The 20,152-nt window shown below is 52.6% G+C and overlaps 7 protein-coding genes across 9 annotated transcripts; 2 read left to right on the top strand and 5 right to left on the bottom strand.

Moving 5' to 3' along the window:
- Positions 1-384: 384 nt before the first annotated feature.
- Positions 385-2,436, top strand: AAFC00_006616 (uncharacterized protein; the record flags this gene model as incomplete). The annotated part of the gene is made up of 2 exons (XM_069346599.1): positions 385-1,708; positions 1,769-2,436. 2 exons carry the CDS (start codon positions 385-387, stop codon positions 2,434-2,436), a joined length of 1,992 nt encoding a protein of 663 aa, XP_069199468.1.
- Positions 2,437-3,494: 1,058 nt separating this feature from the next.
- On the bottom strand, positions 3,495-4,410 carry AAFC00_006615 (uncharacterized protein; the record flags this gene model as incomplete). 2 transcript variants are annotated; one of them, XM_069346598.1, is made up of 4 exons in its annotated part: positions 3,495-3,860; positions 3,918-4,111; positions 4,168-4,269; positions 4,335-4,410. In XM_069346598.1, the coding sequence occupies 4 exons, from the start codon at positions 4,408-4,410 to the stop codon at positions 3,495-3,497; spliced, it is 738 nt and encodes a 245-aa protein (XP_069199466.1). The 2 variants fall into 2 exon arrangements, with proteins under 2 accessions (XP_069199466.1, XP_069199467.1); XM_069346597.1 differs by having other exon boundaries at positions 4,335-4,392.
- An 848-nt stretch (positions 4,411-5,258) lies between these two features.
- AAFC00_006614 (uncharacterized protein) lies at positions 5,259-6,083 on the bottom strand (the record flags this gene model as incomplete). The annotated part of the gene is made up of 4 exons (XM_069346596.1): positions 5,259-5,529; positions 5,591-5,837; positions 5,892-5,942; positions 6,002-6,083. 4 exons carry the CDS (start codon positions 6,081-6,083, stop codon positions 5,259-5,261), a joined length of 651 nt encoding a protein of 216 aa, XP_069199465.1.
- Positions 6,084-6,692: 609 nt separating this feature from the next.
- On the top strand, positions 6,693-9,088 carry AAFC00_006613 (uncharacterized protein; the record flags this gene model as incomplete). Its single annotated transcript, XM_069346594.1, has 2 exons — positions 6,693-8,120; positions 8,177-9,088. The coding sequence occupies 2 exons, from the start codon at positions 6,693-6,695 to the stop codon at positions 9,086-9,088; spliced, it is 2,340 nt and encodes a 779-aa protein (XP_069199464.1).
- Positions 9,089-10,319: 1,231 nt separating this feature from the next.
- Positions 10,320-11,541, bottom strand: AAFC00_006612 (uncharacterized protein; the record flags this gene model as incomplete). Its single annotated transcript, XM_069346593.1, has 4 exons — positions 10,320-10,973; positions 11,051-11,180; positions 11,257-11,306; positions 11,365-11,541. 4 exons carry the CDS (start codon positions 11,539-11,541, stop codon positions 10,320-10,322), a joined length of 1,011 nt encoding a protein of 336 aa, XP_069199463.1.
- Positions 11,542-12,798: 1,257 nt separating this feature from the next.
- AAFC00_006611 (uncharacterized protein) lies at positions 12,799-15,867 on the bottom strand (the record flags this gene model as incomplete). Of its 2 annotated transcripts, XM_069346592.1 has the most annotated exons (2): positions 12,799-13,907; positions 13,959-15,867. In XM_069346592.1, 2 exons carry the CDS (start codon positions 15,865-15,867, stop codon positions 12,799-12,801), a joined length of 3,018 nt encoding a protein of 1,005 aa, XP_069199461.1. The 2 variants fall into 2 exon arrangements, with proteins under 2 accessions (XP_069199461.1, XP_069199462.1); XM_069348352.1 differs by having other exon boundaries at positions 12,799-15,867.
- Positions 15,868-17,745: 1,878 nt separating this feature from the next.
- AAFC00_006610 (uncharacterized protein) lies at positions 17,746-18,931 on the bottom strand (the record flags this gene model as incomplete). The annotated part of the gene is made up of 3 exons (XM_069346591.1): positions 17,746-18,102; positions 18,175-18,354; positions 18,572-18,931. The coding sequence occupies 3 exons, from the start codon at positions 18,929-18,931 to the stop codon at positions 17,746-17,748; spliced, it is 897 nt and encodes a 298-aa protein (XP_069199460.1).
- Positions 18,932-20,152: the final 1,221 nt, after the last annotated feature.

The following is a 20,152-nucleotide window of genomic DNA, read 5'->3' as shown; positions in this document are numbered from 1 at the left end:
CCTCCGTAACCCCGCAAAAGAGACCCCGCGGGTTCCCCATGACCACAACCCGTATCGCGCGATAGTGACGACGGCGCGTATCGAGGCTCTGTGCTACCTTATACGGTAGCGCTGCAAGGTCTCTGATAGAGCTTTGATGCCTTATATAGCTAGTATGTCGAGATAGAAGAAGCACAGTCACGCACTTCAGTTTCCACGACTAGCCTAGTTTCTCAGATCGGCATCCGAGAAACAACGCATTATAGTAGTTGCATTACTCATCAGCGATAGGCACAGTTGACACTCTTTTGTTTCGTGTACACCTAGGACTTTGCAGACTCGGTCGTCATATACTCGGACTTGTCCTGTGTCTCGAATCGAATCAAGAACAATCTCAAATAAGCCATGCAGTTTCATCTGAACGGCTTCCTGCCGGGAGATCCGGAACTCCAGAAGCAGCATTGGGCACAGGAGACTCGAGCATATCAACCAAGTGAGTCTCTACCGTCCGAAGTCGATGTTCTAATAGTCGGCTCCGGACCAGCTGGACTGGCTCTCGCAGCGCAATTATCCCGGTTTCCTTCCATTCATACTCGACTGGTCGAACAGAAATCGGCCAAATTGACCCTGGGCCAAGCAGACGGTCTACAATGTCGCTCGTTGGAAATGTTCGAAGCTTATGGCTTCAGCGAAAAGGTCGTCAAGGAGGCCTATTGGGTTAATGAGACGACGTTTTGGAAACCGGATGAGGCGAACAGACAGAATATTGTGAGGAGTGGACGTATTAGAGATACCGAGGAGGGGCTGAGTGAGTTTCCACATGTCATTCTAAATCAGGCGAGAGTGCATGATTTCTTCCTCGATGTCATGCGGAAAAGTGCGAGCGGCATGGTTCCGGACTACTCGAGACGCTTAATCGATCTCAAAGTCCTTCCTGAGGATGCGGGAGTGGCGAATGGAGATTCGAAGATCTCGAAAGCAGAGTATCCAGTCGAAGTCAAGCTTGAAAGGATAGATGAGAGTCACAGCGACCAGATCGAAACGGTAAGAGCACGTTACGTCGTCGGCTGTGAGGGAGCACGAAGTGCTGTCCGCAAATCTCTTGGTTTAGCACTCGAGGGAGACTCAGCCAACCAGGCATGGGGTGTCATGGACGTTCTTGCCGTGACGAACTTTCCAGACTGGCGTACCAAAGCCGCCATTCACTCCGCAGACCAAGGCAGTATCCTCATCATCCCTCGTGAGGGCGGATTTCTCGTACGCTTGTACATTGAGCTCGACAAGCTGAGCCCCGAGGAGCGAGTGGCGAACAAGAAGATCTCATCCGACCACCTTATCAGTGCAGCAAAACGGATCTTCAACCCTTACAGCCTCGACGTCAAGGAGGTAGCGTGGTGGTCTGTCTATGAGATCGGCCAGAGACTGTGCTCGTCATTCGACAACACGTGTGCAGACTCCACGCAGAGAGGAACAAACTCAGACCATGCTCGTGTGTTCATCGCAGGAGATGCATGTCACACGCACAGCCCTAAAGCAGGACAAGGAATGAACGTATCAATGCAGGATGGGTTCAACCTGGGATGGAAACTAGCCTCCGTCCTGCAAGGCCACTCATCATCACACATCCTCAAGACGTACTCGTCAGAGCGTCAAGCCGTCGCCCGCGAGTTGATTGATTTCGACCGTGAATTTGCCAAAATGTTCAGTGCGCGACCTAAGGAAAGCAACCGTAGCAAAAAGACGATCCCTGCGGCTACAGAAAACAGTATGCTAGCTGTACCACAAAAAGACGAAGACGGCGGCATCGACCCGGCCGAGTTTCAACGATATTTCGAGAAGCAAGGACGCTTCACAGCAGGCATGGGAACGCATTACATGCCATCGATCATCACGGGGTGTTCAACCCACCAGCACCTAGCAACCGGCTACGAAATCGGAACACGTTTCCACTCATCTCAAGTCATCCGACTCGCAGACGCAAAGCCCATCCAGCTAGGCCACACAGTCAAAGCCGACGGGCGCTGGCGCATCTTTCTGTTCGCAGGGAGCAACACAGACAGAGACAGCGAATTCACAAACCTTTGCACTTTACTGTCCTCTTCTCCATCCTCGCCAATCAAGAAATACACGCCAACGGCAACAGACATAGACTCCGTGATCGACCTGCACGCGATCATCCAGACCCCTCACTCTTCGACGTCAATGGACTCTATGCCGTCTATTCTATGGCCGCAGAAAGGCAACTATGGGCTGCGCGACTACGAGAAGATTTACTGCGCCGAGGGGTTCATCATGAATGAGAGTATTGGCAAGCAGGATATCTACGAGGCTAGAGGTGTGAGTAGGGAGAAGGGGTGTATGGTTGTCGTGAGGCCGGACCAGTATATTGCGCATGTGTTGCCTTTGACCGCGACGGAGCAGCTGAGTGGGTTTTTCGATGGGTTCATGGTTGCGTGAGAAGACGATATCTAGACAATCTATTACTTGAGTCGTGATGAGAAGAGACATCTCTGTGTAGGGATTCCTTGATTGGGTAGATATCTCGCAGGCTTCTGCGATCATCGCACAATAATTCACCTTGCCTGTGTCATCAGCTGACTGTCAGTTTTTCTTCTGATCAGGATAGTGTACTGACGATGTAGACAAGGTAAATAATAAAGAAGATGAGTCAAATACTGTAAACTTCTTTTACATGATCCCAGGTTGAATAAATATGACTATATATCATAACTTAATTTTGCACCTAACATCCAAATAAGCTCATCATCTTTGTTGGTCTAGTGGTCATGATTTCCGCTTGTCATCTGATTTCTTCAGTTACAAGCGCGGGAGACCGGGGTTCGATTCCCCGACAGAGAGTTTTCCTTTTTGCCTTTTTTATTGCACTGGTTCTAGGGCTATATGCAATGTATAATGCTGGGTGGGTTCGTTGGTTTTCGTTTCGGCTTCTTCTTGTGAGTATTGTTTTTCCCATGGTCTCTTTTGGTTGGAAGGTTCTGTAGAGAGAACTGGAATAGGTTCGTCAGTCACTTGAGGAGGAGCAGGTTAATGTATCTTGCTATGCCTTACGTACCGGCTGTACTTGTAAGTGAAAGGTCATTTCATATACATGCATAACAGTACGCTTCACAGCAGATGCTCTCTATATGGTTTATCATACCCGTCGCATTTTAGTAGTGTGCCCATGGGTAATGTGCTCTTGCACAACCATAGCCTAGTATCTTGGGTGAACCTATAGATCTCCAAAGTATTGATTGACAAGTACACTAAGGTATGACGGTAAAGCTAAGAGTAGCATGGTAAAAATCGAAAAGAAACACGATTCGTTGGCCATGTTTGCAGTCTCCCAAAGTAAAAAAGTTGGTTTCAATGTCTTCGTTTTTCATTCGTTCATGGCGTCGCGGGCACACAAGAGGGTCGATGGGTAATCCAATAAAGCTATTTGGTAATATCGTACACTTTTCCACACAGCAAACCCCATCTTACGCAAATGTACCGACGTTTCCATCGCCCAATCAAGGCTTGGGTACGTGCATAGTCTTACTGATCATAGCGCAGCCGTGAGCGAGGTAGATGGCAACGACAGGATGAAAGTCCATGCCGGCTACACTCACGACACCGAGAGGAATGTTGTTTCCGATCCAGCCCTTGCTGACCCAGAAGGCAAGCATTGCGACAATACCCAACGAGGTAGGGGTGGGCAGACCTTCGAAGTATTTCGCCTTTCCGGAGGCGTCATGAGGAACGGAGCCGGTGGTGACGTTGAAGCGGGCGAGACGGAGGAGACCGCAGAGTGCAAAAGAGGTCAGGAGGAATTGATCGAGGGGTGTTCGGATCCCCATTGCGAGAGCGACGGTGGCAGGAGAGACGCAGAAGGAGATCTAGCGGCAAGCATGATTAGTTCTGTCTTCTGTTCTGATTTTACAAGTCAGACATACCAGGTCGGCCAGAGAGTCGAGCTCGGCACCCATCAGAGACGACTTCTTCCTCCAGCGCGCGACTCTGCCATCGAAGAAATCGAAGAAGAGGCCAAGAGGAATGAGACCGAGTGCCAGATACAGGTTGGTAGTGTCAGTAGGGTCACCGAGGCAGTACCTCAGGCTGGAGAGGATTGAGTTGATTCCGCAGAATCCTTCAGGACTGTCAGTACATTCGAGGCTACTTGTCAAGATGCGCCATGAGTCTTACCATTCATGAGAGTGATGAGGTCAGCAAGATGTAACGCGCGCACCATGTTGAAATGGCCGGTGTTCGGTTGTTCGAGCAGGCGCTTCTGCTTGTCTTCACCGCCTGTGCAAACAACAATAATCAGTTTCTGGTTGTCTGGTAGCCGTAACAGTGTTGGTTCCACTAACCAGGAGTGCCTGAAGTGACATCCTTGACGGTCTTCTCTATGTTCTCTCCGGTGGGCATGTTTGTTCTACGAGACATGCTCAGAATCCGGAACCGGGGGGAACTGTGTGGAAAGAGATGGGAAAGTGGCTCCAGGGAATTGAGTAGAGTGATGGATGATGCTTATGATGTCTAAAAAGAAAAGGTGATGTGTGTGAGATGAAGGATTGGGGTGGCCTCTCTTCGTAGCTGTAATATCAAGGTTTGTTTTGGCAAGTGCCCTGCACAAGAGTTCCAATGCTGGCAACAGCCTCAATTCCAAGGATGAACAGTCGACGTCACTGGGCGAGAATTGTGGCTGAAGCGACATGTGAACTGCGTGGTCATGTGGCTGTGCACAGTTTATGAAAACCTGCATTTATGTGACAGACAAGTCGCGTAGCCACGTTCCGTGCTCACTCGATCTACGTATATTGTCATAGGCCAATGAATTGTAATGTATGTCTGATCACCTCGGAATCACAGGTTCTTTGCTTATAGTCAGGGACTGTATATGCCTCAGTAGTACAAACATAGCCCGGGACTCACTACTGCTTCATAGACATCCAGACTCTCATATCAAGGGTCATTGAATGCACTGTGATCGCATGCCTTCGTGGTCACAAGTTCGTGATAGGAAGAAAGAAAAGCAAAGGAAGAAAGAAAAGCAAAGGAAAAAGAAAGGTTCAAAGAATTTGTGCTTCATTCCACATCCCTAGCAAGTCGCTACAAGAAAACCGAGTCGCATCTATACAGACGCGTCGTAGAGCAATCTTCCATGCCATTGAACATACAAAGAAACCTTCCATGACCGCGTGTACCATTTCGCGGTTTCTGCAACGCCAGTACTCCGGTCCCATGATTTTTGCGCCAGCCCACTGTAATTTTTTCTACTGCTTTTCGCACAACTAGTAGCCTCCACGTCCGCGGCCACGGGGAGCACCACCCCTTGAGCCACCGCGACCGCCGAAACCACCGGCGCCGCCTCTGCTCTGGAATCCACCTCTTCCACCGGCACCACCACGAGGGGCACCGCCGAAGCCACCACGGCCTCTGGGAGTGAATCCACCGCGGCCACGGGGAGTGAAACCACCACGGCCACCACGAGCAGCACCGCCGCGGCCAGCGGGCTTCTTGACCTTGGGCGCACCATGTGCGGGCTTGGGCTTGGGGAGGAATCTGTTTTGTTTCATTCGTCAGCGACAGACAGACAAGCACCTGTCTTGGCAACTCTACTGACCTCTCGAGCGGCAAGAGCTTGTCACCGCCAATGTAGAACTTGTCACCGGCCTTGAAAGATGTGGCGACGATTCCCTCCTGGGGCTTGATGGTGAAGAAGACCTGGTTGAGGGGGCCGAGGATCTCGTCGACCTTGCCAACGGCCGTCTTGTTCTCGAGGTAGATGGGGGCGTTGAAGTAGGGGATCTTGGGGTTTATCGATTCGCAGACCATCTCGCCCTCGGTTGCGTGGAGGAAGGAGCCCATCTCTGATTGTTGTCATTAGTCTTGTAAGATGCTCTGGCGTTGAAGTAGTGTCGTACCGTGAACTTGATCGGGAGGGCCTTGAGGAGCACCACCGAAACCACCACGGCCTGTCAAGCTTGAATCAGTCTCTTGTCTCCTGTGCCCGTGATTGACATCTCTTGCGCACCTCCACCACGGCTGAAGCCACCACCTCCACGGCTGAAACCACCTCCACCACGAGGAGCTCCTCTACCACCACGGAAAGACATGATCGAGTAGTCTTGAGATTGCGGCTGCTAAGAGATTGACTCGAGCTGCGATTCCGGGAAGCAGTAATCAAGTCGGGGAGCGATTGTCGGTATGGACGTCGTTTTTTCACCTTCTCTACAGCCGCAATCGCAAATTGTGAAGCTCCAAGAATTGGAATATTTCTGTGCCAAGACTTTGCGAAAGACTCGAAATGGAGGGAAACTCGAGGCTCGCCCGATGATCTGCCGACCGCAGCTTCCCCCGTCCCGCCGCGCCTGCCCTGTCGGAGGAGAAGCATTGGACCCCAAACGGGAATGTACGTGCGGTGCTGCTGTACAAAGTATCTACCTTAGGTATCGCAGCGACAGAGACATTGATACTGTAGATTTACCTACACCTTGAGTCACGCTTTTGGTGAAACACAATCCCAAAACACAACCTCCCACACTTCGTCTGTGACTCACATTTGCCCCTCTCGCTCAGGGTGGATGCTCGCTAGGTTCATACCCCTCAGGCGATTCAATTCTCGAGCATTGACTCTCTCTGTCCGCACTCAAAAGATTTACATCCCCCCACATTTTCCATCACAGTCTCGATCTTTCTCGTTGACATCTTCTGCACCCGACAACATGGCCGACGCCGTCAAGGATGCTGTCGAGAAGGCAGTCGACGGAGTCAAGAATCTCGCCGTAGATAACGAGAATGAGCAGCCTCAAAAGCCCCAGCAGGCAAAGAAGGAGAAGAAGAAGAAGGGCCAGGAGTCTGAGTCTGGCCGTCCTCTGGAGATGAACCCGCCTCCGCAGTACATTGCCGACCGTAATGCCATCTTCGACAAGGTCAAGGCCGAACAGGAAGCCTGGATCGCCAAGCAGCCGCGCGAGGACATCAGCGTCACGCTGGCCTCGGGAGATGTGCGCGCAGGAAAGTCATGGGAGCTCACCCCGAACCAGATTGCCCGCGACATCAGCAAGTCTCTCTTTGAGCGCACCGTCATTGCGCGCGTAGACGGCGAGCTCTGGGATCTGGACCGTCCGCTCGAAAAGTCATGCAAGCTGGAACTTCTCGACTTCGACCACCCCGAGGGAAAGAAGGTCTTCTGGCACTCTTCCGCGCACGTTCTCGGTGAGGCATGCGAGCGACACTACGGCTGCTCTCTCTGCATCGGTCCCCCGGTCGAGGACGGCTTCTACTACGAGATGGCTCTTCCCGACGGAGGTGCTGTCCAGGCTTCTGATTACAAGCCCCTCGAGAAGGTCGCAGAGAAGGCCATCAAGGACAAGCAGCCGTTCGAGCGCCTGACTCTCACCAAGGAGCAGCTCCTCGAGATGTTCGCATACAACAAGTACAAGCAGCACATTATCCAAGACAAGATCCCTGACGGAACCAGCACCACCGTCTACAGATGTGGTCCCCTCATCGATTTGTGCAGGGGTCCCCATGTCCCGCACACTGGCAGGATAAAGGCTTTCCAGATCATGAAGAACTCGGCATCATACTTCCTCGGCGATGCCAAGAACGACTCGCTCCAGCGTATCTACGGTGTTTCTTTCCCGGACAAGAAGCAAATGGACGAGCACAAGAAGATGCTCGAGGAGGCCGCAAAGCGTGATCACCGCAAGATCGGCAAGGAGCAAGAGCTGTTTTTCTTCCACGAAATGTCGCCCGGCTCGTGTTTCTTCTTGCCTCACGGTATGATCATCTACAACGCTCTGCAGTCTTTCATCCGCAACGAGTACTGGAAGCGTGGTTACTCTGAGGTTCTTTCTCCGAACATGTACAATTCTTCTCTCTGGAAGCAATCTGGCCATTGGCAGCATTACCAGGACGATATGTTCACTTTTGATGTCGAGAAGGAGAAGTGGGCACTCAAGCCTATGAACTGCCCCGGTCACTGTCTCGTCTTCGGTCACCGTGAGAGAAGTTACAGGGAATTGCCTATTCGCATGGCTGAGTTTGGTATTCTCCACCGTAATGAGGCATCCGGCGCTCTTACTGGCTTGACCCGTGTGCGTCGTTTTGCACAAGATGACACTCACATTTTCTGCCGTGACGATCAGGTTCGTGATTCCTTTCTTTTCTGGGCCAATATCAGGCTGACTGATAACGATTGTAGATTGAGTCTGAAATGGCTGCGCTCTTCGACTTCTTCCAGACCGTGTACGGCAACTTCGGTCTCACCTTCAAGATGAAGCTCTCTACCCGCCCTGACAACCACCTTGGTGACATTGAGACCTGGGACAAGGCCGAGGCTCGTCTGACCAAGGCACTCGACGAGTTCTGCTCCACCTCTGGCGGTTCATCATGGGAGCTCAACCCAGGTGATGGTGCATTCTACGGACCCAAGATCGACATCACCATTGCCGACGCGCTCAAGCGTGAGTTCCAGTGCGCCACCATCCAACTCGACTTCCAGCTGCCCCAGCAGTTCAACCTCGAATACCGCACGGAGAACGCCGCCGAGGCGAAAGCCATCGAGCCAGCCGAGAGCAAGGAGAAGGCCGAGAAGGGCTTCATCGCATCTGCACCGCCGGCCGAGGCAGACTCCGAGGCCAAGCCCAAGGACGAGGCCTCGTACCGCCGCGAGCTGACCCCCGGCTGCGCGCGCCCCGTTATGATCCACAGGGCAATCTACGGATCCTTCGAGCGCTTCATCGCCATCCTGACAGAGCACTTTGCAGGCAAATGGCCCTTCTGGCTGTCGCCGCGCCAGATCCTCATCGTTCCCGTCATGCCCGCCGTCAACGACTACGTGCTCGAGCTCCAAGGCCTGTTCAGAGAAAAGGGCATGCACGTCGACATCGACATCAGCGGCAACACGATGCAGAAGAAGATCCGCACCGGCCAGCTGGCGCAGTACAACTTCATCTTCGTCGTCGGCGCCCAGGAGAAGGAGTCGCGCACCGTCAATATCCGCAACAGAGATATCCCCGAGACTCAGAAGATGGGAGAGCTGGTCCCTGTCACCGAGGCGCTTGAGAAGTTTGTCCAGCTCAAGGATGAGCGCAGATTGAACAGCGCTATCTGAAGTGGATCGAAGTGAAAGCAAGGCGCAAAGGGAACCACGAATCCAAAGGACCTCGAGACCCGACCTTTTGAGACTAGTTTCGGAAAACGAGAAAAAGCAGAATCAAAGACGTAGATGCATAAAACGAAGAACTTTACCCAAACCACGCTTCTCGACATCAAGGGCTTCGGCTCTTGTTCCTTTCCCTTTGTCTTCTCCTCTTTATTTATCTTGATCAACTTCTCGACGTCGTGTGTAGTCCTGTCTTCTTCCTCTTGCCGTCAGGTGTATGAAATAGTCCTCTCCCCTCGATGTCCGTGTGTAAGATCCCTCGGTCTTGTTTTGCTTTGCTATGTAGCTAGCTAGCTAGCTGTGCGTGACACCTTCCTTCTCTTGCTTCTCTTGCTACTCTCACTAAGGCACCTGCCTTACGAGTGTGGACGTTTGTATATGTTGACTATCATGTATCACACCGGCCTTATGTCTGTCTGTCTGTCTGCCCATCTTTCTTCTCTTCTTGTGCTATACATTAGTGTCTATATGAACGATGACCGACGGACGGGACGTGGAACAGGACTAGAAAATGCGACAAGAGAACCACAGTGTATGCCTAGAACAAGTCTCGAAACAAACGAGGAACGAACACGGTGTGTGGGCTCGAACAAAGTCCGGAAAAGGAGACAAGAGGAAACAAATCGGATTTATAGACTGAAGAGAAGAGAAGTCGACTGTTGTCAGGTTGTGTCTTTTTGCTTTTCTTCTAATCTTGTTTCGGTTGGACGACGATGAACGGATGGACTTCAAATGTTTCTTCCTGGAAAATCAAACCACCATGCCTACCCTATTTACCCACCCGCTCCATCCCACCGTCACCCGGTCCGGTCCGTCCAGTTGTCCTGGTCTTTTCTGTCTAGCTACGCATGTATTGCAAAACACAGACGACAGATGAGTCTCCGCTTCTCCATGCATTGAAGCTCACTGCTTTGCCAGCCCAAGATACAAGCACGCCAACAGTCGGTTGCCTACCCACTCAGCACATGCCTGGACGCAAAAAGAGACCATTGGTGCATGAGCGAGCAGAAACCCCAATGCTTCCAAAACACGCTTTCCTCGACAAAGGTTGAACATGTCGCCCCAAAGCATTTTTTTAATTTCTTCTCCTCTGCAATTTCCCCATCGTGGCGAGGAGGCCGTTTCTCTCTTTTCATGTCTTTTCTTGGTGTCCCTTCTTTTACTCCGTCACACGATCCGTTCATTGGGGAACAGTGGCTGCGCCAGCAGGGGCAGGGTGGGTGGCGCTTCCGGAGGCAACAGGCTCGGCCTCGCCGACCACAGCCTCGGAGTTCTGGATGGCGGAACCAGCGGCCTCAGTCTCCCACGCGGCAGGCTTGACCCACTGAGGATCCTTCCATGGGCCGGCGTCTGACAGAGCGCATCCGCCCTTGCAGTCGCACTCACCACCGAACTCCTTGGGTAGGTTCTTGGAGTCGATCTGGGCGAGGAGCTCGCTCTTGTATGAAGAGCCAAGAATGTGGATCTTGTCGACAGTGACGGGGTCGAGGAACTTCTTGACGAAGCTGAAAGCGCCAGAGAAACCCCAGGGTGCGTTGATCAGGTACAACTTGCCCATGCGCTCGGGGTAGTAGTTTTGCGAGATGTTCGAGGCCTTCTGGACGTAGCCGTAGACGGACGAGACGTTGCTGATACCGACGCCCTTGAGATCCATGATTGTGCACGACGTCTCGAGCAGGTGGCCGGCTTGGCGAGAGCATGCGGGAAGACGAGGGTCGGCAACCTTCTCGTACTCGACGACGAGGTTCTGCAACATGCGGTCCTCCGTCGTGATCTTGTACATGGCCTTGAGGTCGATCTTGCCGAGTTGTTCAATGTAGAGCGGTCGGCCCTCCTGTTTGTTGTTGCAAAGAAAAGTCAGCGGCTTCTTTTTCCTCTCTGCAACGAGTGTGTTCAACTGCGGCCTCGTACCTTGTCGGTCTTGTGGTAGTACTGAGGGTAGTACCTAAACACCTCCTCCTTCTCCTTGTAGTCGAAAGTAGGGACGAGCGCATCAACGCCGCCGCCGAAATCTGCTCTCCATTTCTCGCAGTCGATGAACCTATGAGTGCCATCTGTCAGTCTCCTGGACCACAGCCGACAGAAGTGCGTTGAGTCTGCTCAGATCAATTACATACATCTGCTTGGCCAAGTTGACGTCAAACTTGCGCGCTCTGAGGAATCGCAACTAAGGAACCCGACTCGTCAGTTTCGAAATTGCTTGCTTAGAGACCAAGAACTCGTACCATGGTCAACGTGTCCAATCGCTTGGTGTAACCAGCCGCCTCGAGCGACATCCTGAGCTGCTGCACCTGTGCATCCTGCTCGGGGGTAGTGTGGCCAGGGTGTCCAGGAAGAGCGGTCGACGAGACGGTGGGGAAGTCGTAGTGGTCGTACTTGGGATCTTGCTTCATTTCGGCCATGTTGGGCGAGATGTGTGTGTGTGTGTGTGTGTGTGTGTGTGTTGCGAAGTGGTGATCGAAGAAGGGGGAGGGCGGAAAGAGGGAAGCAGATGTTATAAAAAGGGGGGCGGTGCTGTTTATCTACAGGATTGTCTGATTTAATTTGTTGTATCACAAAACAAGCAGCAGCAGTCGAATAAATCCGTCCGAGGAATATAGAACAGGAAATAAAAGGCAAAAGGTCAAGAAAATCGTTGCTATTTGATATTCTGTCGCGGGCAAAAGTAAACAGCTTTGTAGGGGGAAGGGGGGGGAAGAAAGTTGGTGAGAGGGAAGGAGGTGGGGTTCAGCGAACAAGCAAGTGCAAGTCAGGAAGGGAAAGCACTAAAGGCAGCACAAGGCACAAGGCACCAAAGGCAGAAGAAGCCACAGCAATGTGCAAGCAGCACACGGTGGACACCAGCTGAGCCCCCCATCCGTTCTCTCTCTCTCGCCCCCTCACTCTGCACTGCATTACTCTACTGTCTACATGAGCCGCTAACAACTCTCAAATTGCGGTCGACGGGGGTTTGGCCTTTCCTTTGCGCCCAAACAGACTCCCGTTTCCCTTGGGGTTCGTATCTGAATTTCCCGCTCTGACTGAGCCCGCCCCGAAAAGCCTAATCAGCCCTGTCAAACAGGCATACCTGTACAATACACCCAGACTACTGCTACAAGTGCTCAGTAGTGAATAATCGAGTCTCTTGGTCTTCTCTGCAACCACCCTTGCTAGACAACACTGTCTACAAACTAGGCAGGGTCCCATAGCCTCGAAGGGCCCAAATCAAATGCACCTGTGCGCAGCATCCCCACTGCTGTGACTTCCAAACCTGCGTGTGCCGTCTTTTTGGCTCCTCTTTGCTTCGAATTAACCTGACGAAATGGTCGGTCCCACTACTACTACTGTGCCACATTTTTGACAGATGATGCTTGCCCTTGCTTGGCATTGCGAAGCTTGTCTCCGTAATCCAATCTCACTTTATCTCGACTTGGTCCTTCATAATCTTATAGGGTTATAATTGTCGTCGTCGCCTACACATCACACATCAGGGGGACAGAAAAAGAAAGCATGAGGAGGAGAACACAGCTACGGCGTCCGTTACGAGTACCTTCATCTTATAGAACGATGACATACGTGCAAGCGAGTATTACGAATATAAGCAATTACATGGCCACAAAGTTAAAACAGCAAGACGACAGGTCATGCTTTCGGGGATGAACTTGCGGAAACTACCTTAGCTATCGACGCTTGGGGCTCGCTCCGACTCCACTAGAAGGAGGTCCGATCGGGCTCATCGCTTTGCTAACCAGAGGTCGCGGACTCATGAGGTCACCCTGGCTGGCACCGCTGCTGCCAGAACTACCCTCGCTCTTGTTCTCCTCCATGCCAGGCATCACGTCCAGGTCGTCGGTGAAGCCGCTGTAACCCGATAGCATCGAGCTGCTGCGTCCTCGTCCGCCCCGGAACTGATGTTGATTGTTGATGCCATGATTCGGGATAGAAGTTGCAGGAAACGTGCGGAACATGGGAAAGTCGAAGGTATTCGCCCTGCCTTGAAGTCCGTTGGTGCCTGGCAGATCGCCTTCGGGAGTCGGCGGTCCAGACATGGTCGACTGAGCCTGGGCGACAATCGTGTTGACATACTCCATCTGCTGGAAAGCATGGTTCGCATTGATGTTCTGTTCCTCGGCTTCCTGGTTAGATTTGGCGATCCAGTAGAGCATCTCGTTCTCGCGGCGATGGTAGTCCTGTAAGCGCGCTGCGCGGTCGTGGTCGTGCTTCTGTCGAGCCGAGGTGTCGGCGTTCTTCTGCACAGTCAGACGTTCGAGTTGCTCGTTGAGCTTTCCACCGCGTGCCAGGAGACGTTCCTTCTTCTGTGCCAGAGACGCGAGCTCCGAGCTCAGCTGTCCGAGTTCCTTCTGCGCTTCGGCCTTGGCAGCTTCCATCTCCGCGAGGGCAGCTGCTCTCTTGTCACGGACTGCCTGCCAACCGCGCTTCTTCTCGTCGTACTCGGTAAGCTCGTCCTCGGGGATCTCGCCCAGCGCGTCGGTTTCATCCTTGAGCGCGGCAGTGGCATCGTTCGCTTGGCGCAGATGCTGCGTCAACTGCATGATGCGCTGGCGCTGGCGTTCGTCTTGTCCTCCGGCGGAAGCTACTTTGCTGTGGAGCTGTTCGATTTCCTTGCGTATGGCAGATGCGGCGTTCTTGTGATCCTTGCGAGTTCTTTTTAGCTTGTTGCGAGCCTCGTCGCGCTTCATCTCTGCGGCAGCAATGGATTGCTTCAGCGTCGAGACTGGCGAAAGCGGGCGAAGCGCCTGATGCTGTGGAGGTGGTGGAACGACAGAGGCTCCAACTGTCAGCTGCAAGCGCTGTAGAACATTTGATATGTTTAGCCTACCTTGTTCAGCGCTCGGCGCGGGCAGAGTGACGACGTTGGTGCTGCAGATGACTTGGGAATCAGAGAGACCCACAAACTCGCAACTGTACTTGGTCAGCGGAGTGAGTCCGTAAATCTCGCCCGTCCAGATCTTTGTTGCCGTCTTGACATCCGCATCACCCTTGGCCACCCCGCTGATCCTCGTCGAGCCCCAGTCTGCACCGTTGATGCGAACAAAGAAAGGCTTGGTCTTGTCGATTCCCGCGCTGATAAGTGTTCCGGTTTCCGTCTTGGTCGATGCGTCTCTGCTCGACCACGCAGACAAGTCTGCGCGGAAGAGAATCTCGGTTGCTCCAATCTCAGTTATCCAGAAACGATCCGTGTCGGACTCCTCTCTCAGCCCGTCCGCGTGATTGCTGTTTGCTGTTTCGGCCTCGATGGCATCCCTCGAGGCCTGTTTCTGTTCCATCTCCTTCAAGAATGTGACTTTTGTGCTTCCGATAGCAGCCCAAAGCGGCTGCTGGCTCCTGACTTGGTTGGCCTGCTTCCGCTTTCGCTTGTTGTTCGATAGCCGCTTCTCTCCGTCTCGTAACGCGGGCGACGGCCCAGGGGGTCTTCCATCTGTACTCAGACTGCCCACAGGGTCTTGCTCGCCGCTTCCAGCGCTGATCGACGCCCTGTTGCCTTCTGCCAGTGATGCTGCTTCGGGGTCTTGTTTCTTGATCGCATTCGCGCGTTGGTGGCTTGAATACGACTGCAGTGTCCGACGCAGAAGAGTGAGAAGGCCTTGAGCCAGAATATGACAGCCAAGCAAGGTGCGAGGCCAGCCATAAATGGGCGGAGAAGAGACCGAGTGAGCGGAAACCGGGGTCGGAGTCCAAGTGATGGGCGTACCCAGATTATGCAAAACAGAGCGGAGATAGTCGAAGCCTGCTAGGTGAATCTTGTTATATCGTAAGAAATGGGTCAGGAAGACAATGACGCTACAAATGGCCACACTGTTAGCAGGGCCACCCTTGCCGGCGGTGGCTCCACTGAGAGAAATGGCGATGACTGCCTGACATAAATCCAGATAGACGCTCTGGGCGAATAACGGACTGCACAAGTAGGTGAGAGTCATGACCGCGTCGGCGGTCAACATGGTGAAAATAGACGGTCCCCCGGCCGCGGTGGCATGGAACCAGTCTCCTATTGGCGGGAAAGAGGTAAAGGTGTTCCATGAGAGGTTAGCAGTGGCCGGAGGGACAAACGTAAGAGATGCGAAAAGAGTGTGAATGGTGATGATGAGAGTAGGCGGCAGAGAGAGCAGAAGAATGAGGATGGCGATGGCGTCGCGGAGCGGGCACGAGGTGAGAATTGTCGCTGCCAGGGCAAGACTGCTGCTGGCGGAACTGACGATCGACGTCTTGTAGGCAGGGCCTTCGGACACGCGACGAATGACTTTGGTAGTCGCGGGCTCGTCTGCCTGACTCGATGTCATGGTCGATGCGTCGTCCTCTACAGAGACAGAGGGAGACGCGCGACCCTTTTCTTCATACCCGGCCACCCCAGCTCCTCCACCAATCCCTAGTCCTCCTGATCCACCTCCTGCTCCTGCTGCTCCTCCTAATCCTAGTCCTGCCCCTGCTACTCCTCCAGCCAAGCAGCCAGTCCTTTCTTCTCCTTTCGCAGCAGCAGCAGCAGCGGAAGCGGAAGCGATGGTCTCGGTCGAATTGGTGTGATTCGCCGGTCTCGGGAAAACCAGACCTTGGTTTAATCCAGTCGACGGAAGCGGCGGGGGAGGCACACCGGAGCCCGCCTTTCCGTTTGCCTGACCATTAAGACTCGGGTTTGACTTCTGCTTGGTGATGCGCTTTCCAGGAGCAGCGAGGCCGCTCTCATGACGTTTGTCGTGCTGATTTGCGTTGTTGCGTTTGGCCTTAGGCGGCATCAGCGCGCCGCCAGCTCGTCAGAATCCTCGCGAGCCTGGCGGGGACGAGGCGCGATGGGTGGTTTCTATCAATTTCGAAAAAGGAAGTCGGCGTCTATGCGATAATGATCGTGATGGGAGGGGGGAGGGGCGCTGTGGCAGCAGCAGCTCGTGATGGTGGTGGTGGTGGTTAAGTGTGGGATTAATTCTTATTGGTGTCAAATGCTAGTCTTTCTCATGCCTTCGGAGGGGAAATATAGGGAGATCAAACAAGAAACGCCTTCATGCAATTATGCACACACTAGGAAAGTCTTGGCATCTGTGGCTGCGATGTCATGTCTTGCTAATTACTGTTTTTGCTCTTTTTACGTCGAGTCTTTTACCACTCTCGCGCAGAAACAAGACAGAACGGTGGAGATTCTGGAGCACAGATTCTCTCTCTTGCACAACAGCCGAAAAGGTTTATGCTGCACTGTACTATAGTCGCCCGACGGTGGTTTGACGATGACCGTGGTGGTGATGATGATGATGATGATGATAATGGCAGTAGACCCAAGTACCTATCACTGACGCTCGACCATCGAATCTTTCTTCGCTCAGGTACAAGTTACGGGAAGAGCACTGACAACCAAAACTAATTAATATGCAGAACGGCACATCGACCAAGGTCACCGCCTTTCATTAAAAAAACCCATACAGTCATGGTGTTCCTTCTGCCGCTTCCAACCCCGGGTTAAACTTCCTTCTAACCAAGTTTTCGCATGCCAAAGAACCGCGGCTGAGGGAAGAGCCACAGGGCCACAGGGCCCTTCTACCGTTCGGTGCTTCTGTTAGAATCCCGGCTTCTCTGTGGCCGACTGCTTCTCTGGGTAAGGTGTGCTAAGGCAGCTAACTCTATCCGAAGCTTCGGTCAAAGCTTGCATTCACGCATGCACTGCTGCCCTTTTTCTCCTCTCTCTCTACGATCTATGACTCGATGGGGGGGGGTGGGAGCTGCATCAATTTTCTCCCTCTTGCCTCTACTCTATGTGATCCACAAAAGGTCGATCTTGCTTTCATGGGGTTGGCGAAAAGCAACGACGATCTTTCTCTTTCTCCCCTGCACCTCGGGCTTTTTCGAGATTGGAGGCTGCAGAGCGAGCAAATATAGCCGTGCTGTCCCGTCGGCAAACCTTCGCATTTGATGCTGGGCTGCGATCGCTGTCGTTGACGTTGTCGTTGTTGTTGTTGTTATGCTTGCCTTGCCTTGCCTTTTCTTGCCTCGCGCAGCCATGCCGTATCACGAGGCATACTTGCTTGTATATGCAACTTGCGTGTCACCATGCGCGTTTGCACACTGCACATGCATAACAAGAAGAACCCTCGGAGTGCAACATCACGCGGTCCCTGCTGCTCATACTGCATCTTGCTAGCACACGAATCTATCCACACGGTTGTATCATTGGCCGTTCTGAAGCGGCTGTGTTTCATCGTCTATCACATCTACTGAGGTAAGATAAGACAGCGTGCAGTAGAACAGAAGACTCCAATGCGGGGTCTGACATCCGATAAGACTATCCGTCCGCATTGGGGATCCACATATGTTCATCAAGGCTTTTTCCCCTCTCTTCTTAAATGACAAGAACCAGTCCATGTGCCACACCGCAGATTGTATGTTGCAAGCAGGGAAATACTGTACATTGTTGGTCTGTTCAGTCACAGTGTACGTGTACATGAGGACTTCGGGCTCAGCTTGCGTGTCTTAGTGCATCGAGCTGCTTTAGTCAAGAGACAGCCAGTAGCCACGGATACTCAAGAATCCAAAGAAAAAACGGCGAACTGCCCTTATATGTCAGACCCGTTGATCACGACATGCTATAGCTCAAAGTTCTTCTTGTTGTACATGACGATGTGCACCTCTCATTGGCCCGATGCCGCTGCACTGCCAAAGTCCTCTTTGGCGTCCGCTCTATCCCAGCTGTCCAGTTCCAACTGCCTGACCGTGTGGAGCAGCTGTTTCACTTTCTCACTGCTGGCCTTTCTGGCCTCCTCCTGCAGTCTCCAAGTCTGCTTGAAGGCGTCGAGCATGAATGGTCTAAGCGGAGCTTTCTTGCCCTGCGTGTAGTCATATAGGACAAGATCTTCGCTAAGTCTCGCGGCGGGCCGCTGGTGCAGCTCGGATAATATAAGCACGTCGAGCACAAACGAGCTCGATCCCGCCTCCGGCTCCTGGGCCAGTTTGTGATACACCGTGATGTGATCTGGACATGTCATGGGCTTATGCCAATCAACAAATCCATCCGGTCAGCAAAAGAAAAGATGTTTGAGAAGAAAGACGTGTTGACTGACAAATTTGAAATCCGTCTTGATGCTCTTCATTATGAGCCCGTCTCCCTTGTTCGTACACAGTTGACCCCATTCCACTCGATGAGCGGGGTCGATGTATGTGGCATATTTCCTGGCCCACTCCACACGTGCGGATTCGGCATAGCGGTTGTATGTGACATTATTGACGTGACCTACCTCTCTCTATTTCAGTTCTTTCTATAGTTTTGGACGTAGTGCATAGATAGTGCCGAAGGAGAATACAGTAGCTAGCACAGCAGAGGGTAGAAGACGATGTACTCACCCTTTTCGTTTCGCCTACTATCAGCCTTCTTTTCTCATCTCCCACAGAGGGAAGGAGAAGCAACACATTATCGAGCAACAACCATCATCTTCACGTGCGCGAATCAAGAGGACTCACCATACTATCCATCTCGCCCCAAACAACCGTATGTCTATACAACCCCCTCCTCTGCGGCCCGGTCAGGAACCCTTCCCGTTCCGCGACCAGATCCCTCCAGTCCCGCGCGATCTCGCCCATTACTTTCCCTGCGACGCCGACTTGAGACGATGACAGACCGAAAGTTATGCATTTCCCCACACGGGACTTGAGATCCGATAGCCAGCGCGGAGAGAGTGCCGCTGCTGGGGGTTCGGGATCTGTCGAGGAGGTTGATTTTTGGCGACGCTGCGCGGTGGTGATGGGAGGTAGTCGTGGCGTATTGGTCACGGAGCCAGCGATAGGGAGGGGGAGGTGTCGAGGTCGCGGCGGCGGCGGCATTGTGGCTTATCGACTCTTGTTCAAGTCCTCTTGAGAGCGAACACTAGGCGAGCCGTATGAGATATGCGCGTGACTGTCTATGAGATACAGCGACCTTTGGTGGTGATTGTGACAGAATTGATCGACTCAAGTTGACTCGGTGGTCTCAAGCTTTGTGTACAGTAATGTGGATGTGAGGTAAAGGTAAGGGTAAGTTACTGTACCTCGCCGGGCCGAGCGAAGCGGAGCGGGGGACAAATCGATAGCTTCTATCGTCAGCATTGGCCAACAATGGCTGCCAGAGATCAAGGAATACACATGGCGTAAGAAGACGCAAGCATTCTCCAAGAAGCCCTCTGCGTGGCAATGAACAACATGCTGGGTTTGGCTAGATGGGTGAGGTGTCTATTGCCAAAGCAGGCTAGGCAGGGCATATAGCTCAGTAAAAGAGCCAATATGCAATGTCATGCTATCACTGGAGAAAAAGGAAACTCCAAGTGAGTTCAACATGGTAGAACACTCGTGACTTGTCTTTCAGCCACTCAAATACAAGCTGTCGCGCAATTGCAGAGATACGCGGCCTACACAAACCATCATGGCTAGATTGCTACGGCACCTCTGCGATATCGCTGCATATGTATCTGTAGCAGCAACTTGAAGCTAGAAAAGGTAGATTCTGTGTCAGAGAGTGGATCACAGAATGCCAGGCTTTGTGAGCCCCTGCCAATGATCAGCTGTAGGACTGAGGAGGCATCGTCCCATGTCCAACCATGTCCAACGATCTGAATCTACGATTGTGGAGAGCAGTGGCTGGACTTTAATACGTTAGTGGACGATGGAACGGCGTCAGTGGCATGGACGGAGGGTGATTGTAGGGTGATTTCTGTACGGGGTCACGTGACATGCTCGTCGATCTTGGCATAAAACAGACCGGACTAATGCCGAAGCTTGTACGTCGCCGACTGACAAGGAACAAGACAGAGGGCGAGAGGAGCTCGGAACTCATTGCACCACAGATCTATTTTATTATTCGATCTAGTCATCATCATCAAAAAGTAGCCCTGGAGGTCAGCTCTGTACTGTAAGTCAACTCTCCACCAATGCGCACAATCTGGATGTGGCAGAGGCGGGAGGACAAGTTGGAGGAGGCGTTTGCGGCAGCTCCACCAAGAAGAAGCGACTAGGCTGGGCTGGCTCGACAGCAGGACCAACCTGCAATTGCACCGCACCCATATTGTCCTC

This window comes from Neodothiora populina (genome assembly GCF_041146345.1).
Source record: "Neodothiora populina strain CPC 39397 chromosome Unknown canker_contig_8, whole genome shotgun sequence".
Taxonomy (NCBI): Eukaryota; Fungi; Ascomycota; class Dothideomycetes; order Dothideales; family Dothioraceae; genus Neodothiora; species Neodothiora populina.
This window is presented reverse-complemented; position numbering and strand designations above follow the sequence as displayed.